A 15,564-nucleotide genomic window follows, 5' to 3' on the forward strand; every position below is an offset into this window, starting at 1 on the left:
GAGGAAAGAGACTGGAAGTATATAGCAATGGTTGTGGATCGCTTCTTCCTCTACATTTTTACAACAGCCTGTTTCTGTGGGACTCTAAGCATTTTTCTGTATGCGCCTTCCCTCTATGATGCAAGGAAGCACATCAAGCGGTATGACCCAAACAATACTTGTCTATATTAGAAAAGCAAGGAGAATGATGGGAACGAAATTTTCATTCGGCTAATTTTGTGATCATATTTATGCATAATTCTTGTTTTAAAAGCAATATAACATTGGGCTGTTCTTTCTGTCGTTTTTGTTTCACCATAATGCATTTAGCTTAGTAACAATTAATAATGATGTTATAATTTGTATTTGCTTTTCTCCACTAAAATCTAGTCTATATTGAAATAAAAATTTTGTGATGATGGTAGCTAAAGACTGACAGTGATGGTGGTAGCTACAGATTGGCAATTTTAATGAGAGCATTGTGTTGACAAAAGTGATAAGCTACAGTTGAATATTTTATATCCTTTCAATATAGTCATCATTAAGGGACAACTAACTCAAGTATTACTCCTCTAAATTTCGGTCAAACAAGCTTCTTTATTATTATGGGTTTAGTTGTTTTGTTTTTTTATAAAATCTTTACTTCAGTGGAGCTCATAATGGGCTCCCATAGTGCAAAATGTTTTTTTTTTTATTGGACAGATCATTTTATTCTTGAAATATTTTGGATTTAACACTAGCACAGGAATGTTGCTTCCTGTCTGCTTCTCATGAACAAGGGTAACATCCCCCTGTCATTTGTAACAAGTGTATTTATAGCTAACAGTAGATAACTAGAGTATGTGTTGTGGTTTGTTCTAAGTATTGTCCTTGTTGATTCTATATTTTTGTTTTTATGGTCAAACTACATTAGATTGTGAACCAATCAAGCAATCTAATATGAATGCAATTGTTTAAAAAAAATATATTGTTGGTAAGTAGAACCTTGAGTGCATTTAATGTATAAATGATGACATTTAGATTAAATGAAATTAGCTAGTCAAATTCATATAGGCAGGGCCGAATTTTAGTAAGTGGATTCCAAAACACCTTTTTAAAGCTTCAATAAAAAAGTTTAGACTATTTTTTGACAATATATATATATATATATATATATATATATATATATGTCTAGCTTTACTCAATAATTAGACCCATTGTTTCCTGATTTATGATATAAATTTGTTTGAAAATGCCAAGATGTTCTAAAACCAATTCTTTTAATATTCAAACAAGAGATCTCTCATACCCTACCAAAGCACACACAAAAATTTGATTTAATTATATTTTTGTCCCACTTCCTCCTAGCCACTTGTCAGTCTTTTGATAATGTTCTTGTTTTTTGTTTTCCTCATATATTGGGAGAGGGAGAAGCAAATGTCAGATTTTTTCAATAGGCTTTGCAATAATGAGTTATGCACCAACTGAGAATAGACTAAATGTGGCTCAACAAAAATTGCTATGACGGATTTAAGGGGTCAGTTACAGAGATCGGGTCTCAAACAAAGAAATCCATTGCTGAACTACGTAATCAGGTTGTGACCGATTGTTGCATGAGGTTTTTGGAACATGTCCTCTGACAGAATGAATTACGCATACCAATAGTTGCAATGACATGGAGACCAATACAAGGTAAGTGCAAACAGGGCACTTGGCACCACACATTCATGGAGGACCTCAGAGCAGTGGACACTAGGTTGGAAGAGGCTTCATACATTGCCAGTGATGGATCTTTATTGAGACAACTTGCTCCCAAATTTTTAAGGATCTAAGTCTAAGTAAGATTGGTTAAAAATAAGAAAGGAAGAGTATCAATTTGGTTTAGGTTGGTTCTTTTTCAATTCTGACCTTTTTTTTTTTAAATAATTGCTTTGCTGCAGCCATTTTGGGAAAAAACAAAAAATTATTACAAATGGTCATCGGTAAGATTTCAAATTTATCTCCAAACTGTTTTTTGTGAGTAACTAAAAGAAAAGACAAACTGTGTCCATGATTTCTGTGTCATTCAGTTGAGTGGTTTTAGGGATGAAGGGATAGATGAGTGAAGGAAGAGGTTAGTCTTATTTCATACTTATATTTATATACATTCATGTATATATATATATAGAGAGAGAGAAAGTAATATATATTGGATTTTTTTTCGGGAGGGGGGTGGGGGCAGTGAGATTAGTAAAAAAAAAACATTTACTTAAAAATCTAGTTATTTTCAATTTGTTTTTAAAAACACAATTTTGGTTTTTGTTTACTCTGTTTGTGTATAAAAGAAAAGTTTATTTAGAGCCTTTATGATAGGACATATAGCCTATCTTTCTAAAGGAAATCAATTTGATCACTATTAAATATGATATAAATAACATGATATTTAAAGTAGCTGCCACAGAATGATTGCAAATGTTTCTCAAAGTAACACTTCTTAAGCCAAATAGAAATTAATTAATTTTTTTTTTATTTTTCAATTCAGCATTAAAAGCAGAGGTGCTAAATTGTTCCAAACTTCTATTTGAAAAAAAGAAAAAGACTTCAGTAACTGAATTGTAAAGCATAAATGTTCATCTTTCAACAAAACGCACAAATTCACAATGTTTCATTTCCATACAGCTTAAAACTTTCAATAACAAAAATGTTGTGTATAAAAAGTAATATTGAATATACACAATATGAAATCTAAACTTATTAAAACAATATTATCTAATTCAGTGTATAATGATGTCATTTCATGAAATAGCTTTCACGTATACATGGTATCCACACCTACTCATGGGAAGAAATATAGATCCTTCCTATTTTCTTCTGATACGAAACAAAATAGCTTGAGATTTGCATAAAGCATAATACAGATTACCAGGGAATCAAACAAGATTTCTTTAGTTAGGCTGTCAAAACTATTTAGAAATTCTATTTTATAATTTTAAAGCCTCAAAAGTTTTTGTACATGTTTTGTATCTAGATATATGTTTAGCTCTTAAGAAACTATTTTTCTACTATTTGAAGTTTAGTTTGAGAGTAATGTTCATCCCCATTCCCTCATGCCCCTTCTTGCCTAGATTTCATGGACCAAAGTTATCATAGCAATAGGAATCGCAACATCAATCTGTCCCCTTTTGTTTCATTAGGGTTTTTTTTAATAATTGAAGAGCTAACTTAAACTTTGTCTTACAGTAAAACATTGGATGAAAACTCAAATTGTACAAAACCATACCGGAATCTAATTTGAAATACATTTGACTTTTTTTTTTTACTTTATAGTTATAGGTGATAATCCTTTTTGTTTCATTTTATAATAATGAAATAGCATAACATTAATTATAGTTTTAACTTTCTGTTCATTTGTATTTTTTCAATGATACAGTATATAAACAAGGATATGTACATTTCATGAAATATCTACCACAAGTATGTGTGAATCCTTGGGATGTGATGATTAGAAAGTTGAATCATTTGTTTCGACAACCATTTATTATCTAAGTTGAAATTTCACACATTCATTCATGCTGAATAATCATTTCATCAACTATTGAATTAAATAAAATTGCAGTTTTTACATTATGTAGAAATAAGTATAATAAAATTGCTGGCCATTTTATTTTCAATTAGTATAGATGTCATTTATAGATCTATATCTAAAATATCTATGTTTGACTATTTGTTTTATGGGTGGTTAGCTAAGTTGGTTAGATTATCATACTAATAGGCGAACATTTGAATACAGTTTACTATATTGAACATTAAGTAGGGTTTGATTTTTTAAAAATATTACTAGTTGCTGTCCTTGTAATAGACAATAGTCATGGTCAATTTTGGGATAAAAAATGATTCAACCTAGTAATAATGTCTAAGAGAAAGAAGATTGATAGTTATTACCACAAACATTTCATAGCATGATTAAAAAGTGAAAAAAAAGTTAAAAGGTTTCGATCACAGCTAATGCCCAGGCATTCATCTCATTTCCTTGAGATGATCCATAGTCGCTTCGCAACTGAAGGAGGTCATATAAATGCATTTGAAAGTGTAACTTTTTATTTTTTGAATGTGAATAATTAGCTTTTAGAACCATTTACTTACCTACAATTTTTTTTATTCTCATTGAAAACATTTTAATGAAGAAAAAAATTTTCAAACTTATTTGTTAATTTGCATTTTTCATGAATTTATTTGTTTCAATAATCTTTCCTTTTGTATTTTTATTGAACTCATTGAAAAGTTTTAGAAATTGCGTCAAAAATCAAGGTGAATCAAAGTCTTCTGACACTTGTGCTCATTGTGTTGATCTATTGACTTATATGAACAATGTTTTGATTCATGAACTCTTATGAAATGAACAAGTGCCTTAGAGAATATCATTGCATGAGTTCATCTAGTATTGATACAACAAAGGCAGCGTCCCTCTCCTTCAGAAATTCAACATTTTATTTATAGCTGGACTCAGAGGAAAAATGGTTTTAAAAAGCTAGAAAAACAGAACTTTTTATTCCAGTACAAAAATAAATTGAGATCCCAAGATAGGTTCCTATCAGATAACAAACTGTTTACCTAGCAATAATATCCTCCATTTCAAGCCCTTTGTGACATAATGGGGAAATAACTATTTTTGATTAATTGTAAGACAGGAGTGATTCCCCTTACGAAGTTTATATAAGGGCATGTAGACCGTGTTTAGTTGCCACTTGCTCCTGAGTTACCAGCTTGACCGCTGGACCTGTGTTGTGAATGGACCTCATTCACCAATTGTAAATAAGCACATTTTGCCACGTTATAATATTGATAAAACAATGAAAAATATGTATGACGTAATTTGTATAGAAGATATAGAGAATCACGTGGCTAAATGTTTGTTTACGATTGGTAAATGAGGTCCATTGTATTTTTTCTGTTAGTTGTCGTGTGTCTTGGGGTACTCGGGAGAAGTGTGCACTGCTCTGGAAATCTTTTGGCGTAGTATATCTTTAGTCATTATTGTATTTTATATCATGTATTGATTAGTAGATATAGCCTCAAATGATTTCCAGGCAGTATGTTTTACCCTGATGTTCTGCATCCTGGGGTACTCCCAAATGTGACATATTTTTATAGCCTTGTCTCTGAGGGATTCAACCTGTATTGAATCATAAGATAGGCTTTACCAAACGGATGTCTATAAGTGGGATTCTATGAAGCTTGTAGGCTCATAGGTTTCCCTGAAGCTTATTGTTCATCATGACCCTTTTGTTGTTTTTTTTTGGGGCTAAAAGTGGCTGTGTCAGCCTAAAGCCTGTGACCCTGGAGTGGCCAAAAGTGGTCGTGTATATTGACCTGAGGCCTGTGACCTTCATTTTTCTACACTGATGTGTGATTCCCAGAATGTGACGATAGTGTATATATTATATGACTAGAGCGGTGTACCATACTATTTTTGAATGTGAAACTTTAGTTTATTTTGTGTGGAGTAGGCCTATGAGTTGATGGCCATTTATTTACACATTTATTTTACTCGTGTAAATAAACTTTGTATATATGTTTACTTGCGACTTTGTTAAGTCTTGTTTTGCATACATTAGTTTAATTGTATAACTGGAGGTTATACTTAATAACCTAGGCACTACAAGTAGGGGCCAATGTACCTCTGGACGAACGTGCCAGCACACCTTTAACACTGATCTGTTGATCTAAAATACCTAAATCAAGCTATAATTCTCATGGGAGCTCGATATTAACAATAAAGTCGCACAGGGACTGTTATTGATGATACATCTCATAGACTACCTTTAGCTACACCCGCTACTAGGTAATGTGAACTGATCATATGTGTTCATGAGTTCTTCAATGTTACACCCTTCCTCACCAGGGTTTTAGATCTTGTTTGTTTGTTTTTTATCATTACACTGCTTGTAAATATCAATTCATTATGCAGGTCAGAGGCTTGGCTCTGACCAGAAATTATTAAGAATTACATTGGTATTGACACATTTGAAGATGAAAATTTTTAGATAAATAAAGTTATTGAAGTTATTGGTTTCTTAATAATCTCAAGTGTTTCTTACTTTTCTTTTCTCTTATGCTTGGAACACGTATTCATGTCAATTGAATATGTATATATAAAGATTTTTGCTTTTAAAGACAAACAACAACAAAATTAAATTAAAAATTTCAATTACTTTTATGGATCATTTTTTTGTATGTACACTATATAAAATAAAAAACATAATATATAAATAAATAAATAATGTTTGAATTCCTTACTATCTTTCCTAGATAACTAAATAATGAACTCATAGAGGATTAATTTAAATTTGTTTCATCATCAATCATTTCAAAAGAAATGCTATTAAAGAATGGTACTTGATTTAGCATTGGAAATAAAATTTATCACTTTCTAATAAACACATGTTGGTATCAATAAATATTAAGAAGTACAATTCCAATGATTATTCAATGATGAAAGAAAAAACTTAATTCCACTAAGATTCTAACCAAGAATAATCTACTCAGAAGCCTAAATACTTGAACATCATCTTCTTTTTTGAAGTAACGTCTGTACTATATAAGATAAGATAACATGAAACAAATTTTCACAGCAAAAAAAAAAATCCTTGATCATAATATTCATTACAGTTGTTCAATGTACATCATGCAAACAGACAATGCCAAGAGGTTTAGATTTAATCCAAGTATTTTGATTGAACATCAGGCATCATTAGAGAAGCGTCAGTAGTTTGTCTGACACATTTATAAAATACCATTCTATAAACCTTCAGTCCTATCAAAGTCATCTAGTTAGGTCTGGGATTGTAACCTAGGACTTAGTTCTGTTGACTACTTCAAATCCAGAAATAAAATGAAACTTTCCATAAACTTATTGAAAACATGCCACATTATATTCTTTTAAGTCATTTTTTTAAATATTTTTTAAAAATATATTTTAACTTTTTCTCTCCATAATTATTGTCCACATTCTGACAGTATTAATTGCTTGGCCCATTGGTTATGCCCTACCATGTTGTGATTAAGCTTCAATAACTTTTGTTTCTTTGTTATCAGAAATTGTTATATTTGGTATGACCTTTATACAACAAATTAATAAAATATTTGTAGGGCAATAAGTTATTTTAATATTGGATTATGAAATGTAAACTTTAACGTCACTAAATGGGGACAAGTCACCTAGAACTAGGAAATATTTTATGATCTGAATCAAAAAATATTTTTATCTCTATCTACACAAAACTTTATAAATAATAATCATAATAATAAGGCTTGTCTTTGAGCCCAAAGATACTTTATAAATAATAATCATAACAATAAGGCTTGTCTTTGAGTCCGAAGATACTTTATAAATAACACCTTTACGAAAACAATAAGAAGGAAAGTTTTGAGCTTAATATCCCAAATCTCTACCATCATAAAAAGAGTGCTAAAAAAAATCAGAAAGTGTAATCGTCCCGCTTTAAACCGTACTCCATACCAACATTTTGAAAGAAAAAATCTGGATGTTTAACAAAGTAAAACTATTGAAGATTGATTTTTAAAGCAATTAAAAACATTTTGGTAGAAAAAAATGAAACAAATAAGTTTCAAAGAATTGATGATGCTAGTATCATCTGACTGAAAAAGCCATTTCAAATCGATGATGGAAGCATTATTCTGGAGAGAAAGAGTCAAATCATACCCTTAAGAAGAAAAATTTTACAAAGCAAAATGAATTCCATCTAACAATTTTGTAAAGCCAAACATTCTACTTGCAGTAATGGAGGGCTATGTGTATACAAGACATTCTGTCCGATTCTTTCTTCTCTTAATTGTAAATCTGAAAAAAACAAAATTCCAATGTTTAATTTATCAACTTTGAAATTTCTTTGAATTTGTTTTCTGTGTCAATATAGAGTCTCATAAAATCAATAAGTTGTAATAATTTTGCTGCTAAAAAAATATCATGGATCTTGAATGTCAAGAAGAAGTTTGCAATCCTCAAGACATTTAAACTACATGTTCAGATTGCCCATAGAGCAGTACAGAGACTGAAAAAAATGATTTCTACTTAGACGTTAAGTAATTTTAAAAACAGGATTTCTATGTGGTTTTTCTATGTGTAAATAATTTAAATGTTAATTATCTCTACAAAATTTTGAAAGAGTTAAGTGTTTTGTATTCCTATTTAAAAAATGTATTTTTGGGAAAACATTTTTATGAACAACTATAATCAGTTATCTCACACAAACTAAATAATGTATGACTATCAAACTTCAGGCTCTTTAGAAGTTGTTCTTAATGCACAGAACAAATTCTAAAGTATAGTAAAGAATGGGATTTCCCTCTGAATATACTGACAACTTGGTAGACTCTATAGATATTTACAACAATGCACTATGGACTGTTGATTATTGGTCTAAATTATTCTAAATAGTCCCAGGTATCAAAATTGTCCACCACCATCCTCCTGCAGGAGGTTTGGGTTAGAATGTAATTATCTTCAAATCTGAAGGAACATCCAAAAAATGTGTAATATTTTTTTAAAATATATTTTACAAATTAAAATAAGGAAAATAAGTAACTTTTCATAGGAAAAAAAAGTTGCATAGCATTTGATAGTTACAGATTTACTTTCACTAAATTTAAGATAATGGAAATGACTTCAGTAAAATACCTCACATTTAATACATGTTCTAACTGCCATATCATAGTATGAGCAATCATGACCAATATAAAAACTAGAAAAGGGACATATCTACAAAGGTCACCAATATAATGGAAATATTCCCTAAAAGTACGAGCTATGTGCATTGAAGAAGTCTGACCTGAGTGATAATGACTAAAAAAGCTAGTCAAAATTATAACATGAGACTACAACAATTTAAAGCAAACCCATTTTAAATTCATATAATAAATATTCTCTTATATTTTAAGATGTTTATTCTTGTTACACTTGTAAAAATAAAATGAGTGCATAAGTCAGGGGCAGACTTTGGAACAGTAAGTCAAGTGCTAATCAAGCTGGTGCTGTACAAGATGCTGAGGATGTCCTCTTCACCTGCTCTTTGGTGTCATGGGATAAGCAAAACAACACAATTACTTCCCCTGCCAGGTACCATAACAGCTAGATAGACAAGGAAAATTAAATTCAAATAGAAAAACCTTTAATGAATGTTTACCACCATGATAAAAATGATATCTTCAAAATTGAACCTATGGAAACAGATCAAATAAATTTTAAGGTGAATCTAAACTGCTCGGGTGTGAACATTTTTTTAAATTTGAAGAAGAAAAAAAAAAGGTTATCATAAACTACAACTAACAATTTCTGTAGAATACAAGCTCCTAACTTTTCTACTGACCTGAGATGTTGGCTGCTTCTAAAATCTTGGCCCATGGAGATTTTTTATAGATTCTGACCACAAATCTGCAGCACCTGAGTACCATTGTTGAATTTGTTAAATTACTTAGAAACCAGATGATAGGAGAAGTTGTATTCCCTGAGACCTAAAAAATAAACAAAGACATTTAAAATACAATACAAAGATACTTATTTACAATCGGAAGAAAAAAATTTAGAAACATTTCTGCCATCACCTTGGTAACCATTAGTTCTCCATCTTTTTTAGCCACTTCCAGCAAGTCGTCCCATTGAGTCTCAGTCAGAGTTAATAACTGACGGACATGTTCAGGATTGGAAACTTTACAACTGGCGGAGCTAGTGCCATCATCAATCAGAATTCTGAAACATTTTAGAAACTGATGAAATTATTATTTCATTGTTATTGTTCTGTATTTAAAAGAAACTTACAATTATTTATCTTGTGATGTTATTTAAACCTAATAAAGTCTAAATCTGCAATATTCACTCATTGTTTTTCTCAATATTGCTTTTTTTTTCAGGTCATAAAAAATGTATTATTGTAATTACATTGACAAAATCAACAAAATAAATTATGATTGTAATGAATGTAGTAACCTAGTTTTGACATTGAGCATATCCAACAAACAATTTTCTACAAATATTTATAAAGATAATTTTTTTGCTAACTTTTTGTAACTGACCCAGTTGTACTTAACTTAAGGTCAGAATTAAAAGATATTAAATGTTCCATTTTTCTAAGAAGTTTTGACTTGATGCCAAATGAGCTCAAAGCTTGAAAGAAAGTTTCAGTTCAATTCAGTTGGAGTTGGAGGATAGTTGAGATTCATTTGAATTAATGTCCAGTTGAGTGACAGTACAGTTGTTATACTGTTAGAGATACTATTAAGTTCAATTGGAGTTGTAAGATAGTTGTGATGACATTTGTTAAAAGGTAGTTAGCCAGGTTATATTCATTGATTCAGATATTGGACATTTATTCCAATTGAAACATGGAATGTATTGTTTCATACATATACAAATAGTGCCGAAATTGTATCCCGTATTTTAATAAACCTTGTATGCTTGACTCATTCATTTATAGTTATGTTTATTATTCATTTATTCATTATTGACTACATTACAATAGGAACATTTACATTTGTAAAACATTTCAAGCAGCAACTTTTAAAACAAAAATAGTCTACTGAGCATCTCTGGAAACATTTCAAGCAGTGGTTACCAACTTTTAAAACAAAGATATTCTACTGAGCATCTCTGGAAACATTTCAATCAGTGGTTACCAACTTTTTAAAACAAAAATGTATATGTAAAAAATAAGTATTCTACTGAGCATCAATGAAGCCATGAAGCTTGAAATGAAAAGTTAAGAATTCAAGCAACACTTTCTATGTTCTTACATAGCAATGGCCTGAGCTGTGCAGGACTGTGGGTCCTTACATCCTTTACATTTGTGTTCCACCAAAACAGAGTTACACTTTGAGCACACAACCTTGACGGTGAGTCTGAAGAACATACAAATGTTGCATTCAATCTCATACAGCTTCTGAGGGTTGACTGGACCTTCATGCCAGAGATTTAACAGTAGTTCTTTTGGCACATTAGTCAGACTATCAAAAGTCAAATAAACTGCTGCAGCTTTCCTGACATTGAAAATAAAAAAATAATAAATTCACATTGCAAATAGCAACAATAAGAAATGAAATTATTTCATTTAAAACAAATTAAAAGAGACTAAAACTGAATGTTTTCTTGTTCATTTTAAAACTGCTAACTTACTATTCATAAACTTTCTTGATTCTTACCCATATTTCAAATCTAGAATCTGCATTTCATTATAAGAATTATAATAAGCATAATATCATCAAGAACAATAACAAGTATGAAGTCGATCTCTATGTTTCAACTGAACAAAAAATCTTAAGTGGACCATTAGGTACAATTAATGTATTACAATTCTCAACTAGAGACCAAAAAAAGATGTTACATATCTATCTATCTCTATATCAATGGTTGACACTTTTACCTTCCCTACACTACCTACACTACACTGTTTGTCATAAAGATATTACAGGCCTAGAGTACAAATCTTTCAAGGAATTCATTCAACATGCACATACACTAAAATAGAAACTCAAAGAACTTTGATGCCAGGGAAGTAACAACTGTTTCCAATGAGCTGGTCTTACAGTCAGCACAATGACCAATAACAAAATACCTTATGTACATTTTGTTTTCTTCTAGTTACAATGTTTTGCTTGATTTAATGCACAAATTGTAAGACAAATTTCCTTACGGACAATAAAGATTATTATTATTATTATATATGAAATGTACGAAGAAATATGTGAACGCTCTCTATAATCTGTAATGCCAAAGCAATGGATGTCAGTAATGAGCATAGCCTAATACATTCACTAGTTCATCTAGCTAGTAATTGGATGTTTTATGACCAGAACTTTATCTCTCATGTATTCTTATAATTAGAAAAGATTCAGGAAAGATTTGTAGTCCAACCTGAAATCTCAACCAAGACTTGAACCAAGGATGTGCAACTACTATCAATAAGTTGTATTGCTTTTGAATCCCTAATACCTTCATTTTGTTTAAAACTTTTTAACAACTAACCTCACATTTTTATTCTGTAAGCTGATCACTGTTGTTGAAGACAGGGTGACAAATCTAAAGTAGACATTGCCCTTTTGAGATACCTTTCTTTGTAATCTATAAAAATCTACAACAGCCCCTAAGGGAACAAAGTCAAAATTAGATCTCAAGTTATTCAAATGCCACATTGCAAACGAAATTGAAATCTATTCACACACAAAAGAATATGAACTATTTAGGATTTGAAGTTTGGTAAATGTTTTAACAGCTGTTTAATAGGTCATAGTGAAGGCTGTTTAAGTTATACAAATAAGTAGGATTCATATACTTGTAGATCAGTCCATTTCTCTCTACTTTGAAACAGAAACTGCATTTCCATTTTTAGTTTCATGAAAAGTTTTTGCTCAGTTCAAACTTATAGCGTCCTTTCCCACCTGACTTTTTTATTTTGCTAAGTAAGCAAAAGTCAACTAGTCTAAAGTGTTTATCATGTACCTGGAACCAGCCTTAGATTAAAGTGTTTACTCAGCACCTGGAACCAGCCCTAGATTAAAATGTTTACTCTGTACCTGGAACCAGCCCTAGACTTAAATATTTACACTGTACCTGGAACCAGCCCTAGACTAAAGTGTTTACTCTGTACCTGAAATCAGCCCTAGACTAAAATGTTTACTCTGTACCTGGAACCAGCCCTAGACTTAAGTGTTTACACTGTACCTGGAATCAGCCCTAGACTAAAGTGTTTACTCTGTACCTGGAATCAGCCCTAGACTAAAATGTTTACTCTGTACCTGGAACCAGCCCTAGACTGCATGGTGAGTACTCAGCACCTGGAACCAGCCCTAGACTAAAATGTTTACTCTGTACCTGGAACCAGCCCTAGACTAAAATGTTTACTCTGTACCTGGAACCAGCCCTAGACTAAAGTGTTTACTCTGTACCTGGAACCAGCCCTAGACTAAAATGTTTACTCTGTACCTGGAACCAGCCCTAGACTAAAATGTTTACTCTGTACCTGGAACCAGCCCTAGACTAAAATGTTTACTCTGTACCTGGAACCAGCCCTAGACTAAAATGTTTACTCTGTACCTGGAACCAGCCCTAGACTAAAATGTTTACTCTGTACCTGGAACCAGCCCTAGACTAAAATGTTTACTCTGTACCTGGAACCAGCCCTAGACTGCATGGTGAGTAAGCAGCATCCATGTAAACAGATGTAAAAGCAACAGCAGCACTGGGATCAAGGGGAGAATACTCTGACACTTCAATTTTTTTACCTAGAAACAAAAATGACTTGACAGAAGTGTTGGTCAACAAAAGAGTCAGTAAATAACTCTCAGGTATGAAATAAATATTAAAGACTAGATTGACAGAGAATTAGTGCAGTCTAAATTGTTGCATATTTCAATGTTAAAACTGGGTTATTTGAAATAGAATTTTTTAGTCTTGGCTTAGACAAGGTATAGAGCTACATACCAGCATCATATTCTGCTCTAAGTTAGATATCACCAGAATTGTATTATAACTGGCCTGTTACAGAACTAAAGAGAGTTATGCTTGAGATTTTGAGCATGATGGGCATGTTTTTCCTTGTGTTATCAAGTTTGGACTTTGGAAATTATAGCAACATCTTGAACATTACTTTAATAACTTAGTTGAACCAGTGATCTTCTTGAGAGGTCTACATCACCACAAACAACCACCAACAAATCCATGTAGATTTAGCCTACTTTCAGAAATTTATTAATAAGTGAGTGCATTATTCCATCAGACAAGCTCAGTCATTATCATTATTATTATTAAAATAATATTTATATAATTAAAAAATATCTTTATTATCCTGGAGAAAAGTTGTTTTACAATATTGGGTAACACAGAACAAAAATATTGATTTAAACAACAATAATAATCAGCTCCATTTTTTAAAAGTATCAATCAGATATTTTCATTTAAATATCAAATAATCCTCTTCTTATCAAATTGAAAAATTGTACAAAATGAAGTTTAACTTTGGGCAATATTGGAAGAATTAATTACAAAATTTAAAAAAAATGTAGAATTTATTAATGTTGCGTAATTATTTTACAGTCCTGATTTGAAAGCAGGGAGGAGGGAAAGCATCTCTACCGCTTCCAGGCCCCTTATACAAAATCAATAATAATACAAATCATAATACTAATAATTGTATAGTACTGTTCACTAAAACAATGTAGGCTCAAGGTGCTAGGAGAAAAGAATCAATACTATCACCTATAACTTAGTCATGGTGGGCAAGAGGGGGGGGGGGCACAGTTGAGTGGAAATGTAACAACCTGTACCCAGTGTCTCCATTTTACATTGACCAAATGATTCCTAGATTACTTGACATATTGTAGAACTGCTCCAGCTGTTAACTTTTTAAATTTGGAAATAGAAGAGGTAGGGGGCGATCCATCAGTGGTGTCAATTAAGAACAAAATATGAAATTCAAAGTATGTTTTTTTTTTCATTGTAAAAAATGATTTTTATTTGGTCACATTGCATACTTTTCCTTATTCAGGAATTAATCTGTTTTTAATTCCATGAGTTTTCTCCAGTTTCCACAAGTGATTGGAACCTTGAAATCAATTTAAACAAATAAACAACAAAGAAATCCTCTGCAATGGTTAGTGAAGCAAATACAAATGTGTTGCTACTTACAATAAGCTCCCAATGAAAATGATGGACTCAAGTCAAAACATACTATCACAGCTTTGAATGAAACAACAGACTGGGGAAACCTTTTAAAAAGAATTTTTATATATACATATTTTATTAATAATCTTCATTACAAATCTAGTTTAAAAGTATGACATAATTATTAAATAAGTTTATTGGTTTGAATCATCCTAATAAATCACTTATATTAACTCTATACTTTTGCTATAAATACAGAAACTTTCTGATGTACTGTGACTGAATTTTGAATTTTATTTCTTGTTCAATGGTAACTTCTAAACTAGCTGAATTAGCTCGGATGGAGACATTTATAGAAATAAACTTGTATAAAATAAAAAAATATTTTCAAAATTTTTTTTAATTGCTTTTGTATGGCACAACTTTCATGCTTACAGCATGCTCAGAGGGCTAAGGTTCAATCTCTTTTGTGGATCAGTTGGGGGGGGGGGAGTGTATCTGGAAGAAGGTTTCCGTGCTGCCTTTACAGTCAAATACTTAGGATAAAGGTTTTCCAAAAAAGCTAAAATGCTTCCTCACATGAAAAATGAACCATAAATTAACCCCACTCCTCCTTTACAGATAAGGACCTTGAACTAATGATGAGCCACAGAAATGTCATTGTGTAGATGAAAGTGGGAAGCAGAAATTGTGTTGTGTCCCTATAGGACTGTTACATGGGAGGAGACTAAATAGAGATATTTTATTATAATCTGCTACAACTGGAAGTGCGGTGGCTAAGCAGTAAAGCACTAGGCTTCTGAACATGGGGTCCCGGGTTCGAATCCTGGGATTTTTAATTTCGGGATCTTTGGCCGCCTCTGAGTCCACCCAGCTCTAATGGGTACCTGACATTAGTAGGGGGAAAAGTAAAGGCGGTTGGTCATTGTGCTGGCCACATGACACCCTCGTTAACCATA

The 15,564-nt window shown here is 31.6% G+C and overlaps 2 protein-coding genes across 5 annotated transcripts in view; one reads left to right on the top strand and one right to left on the bottom strand.

Moving 5' to 3' along the window:
* The window catches only part of LOC106077711 (acetylcholine receptor subunit alpha-like 1), an 86,125-nt gene extending 80,107 nt beyond the window's left edge, over positions 1-6,018 (top strand). Inside the window, exon 6 of the mRNA XM_056014361.1 lies at positions 1-6,018. Within this exon, the coding sequence (XP_055870336.1) occupies positions 1-171 (171 nt within the window). The 3' untranslated portion in view covers positions 172-6,018.
* The window catches only part of LOC106077712 (uncharacterized), a 24,078-nt gene continuing 13,499 nt past the window's right edge, over positions 4,986-15,564 (bottom strand). For all 4 annotated transcript variants that reach the window (XM_056014335.1, XM_013238440.2, XM_056014349.1 and 1 more), the window contains exons 15-21: positions 14,630-14,709; positions 13,114-13,227; positions 11,972-12,089; positions 10,744-10,986; positions 9,559-9,703; positions 9,324-9,468; positions 4,986-7,798 (exon numbers count right to left, since the gene is read on the bottom strand). In XM_056014335.1, the coding sequence (XP_055870310.1) occupies positions 7,701-7,798; positions 9,324-9,468; positions 9,559-9,703; positions 10,744-10,986; positions 11,972-12,089; positions 13,114-13,227; positions 14,630-14,709 (943 nt within the window). In that variant the 3' untranslated portion in view covers positions 4,986-7,700. The remainder of the gene's footprint in view (positions 7,799-9,323; positions 9,469-9,558; positions 9,704-10,743; positions 10,987-11,971; positions 12,090-13,113; positions 13,228-14,629; positions 14,710-15,564) is intronic.

This window comes from Biomphalaria glabrata, chromosome 1, assembly GCF_947242115.1.
Source record: "Biomphalaria glabrata chromosome 1, xgBioGlab47.1, whole genome shotgun sequence".
NCBI lineage: Eukaryota > Metazoa > Mollusca > Gastropoda > Planorbidae > Biomphalaria > Biomphalaria glabrata.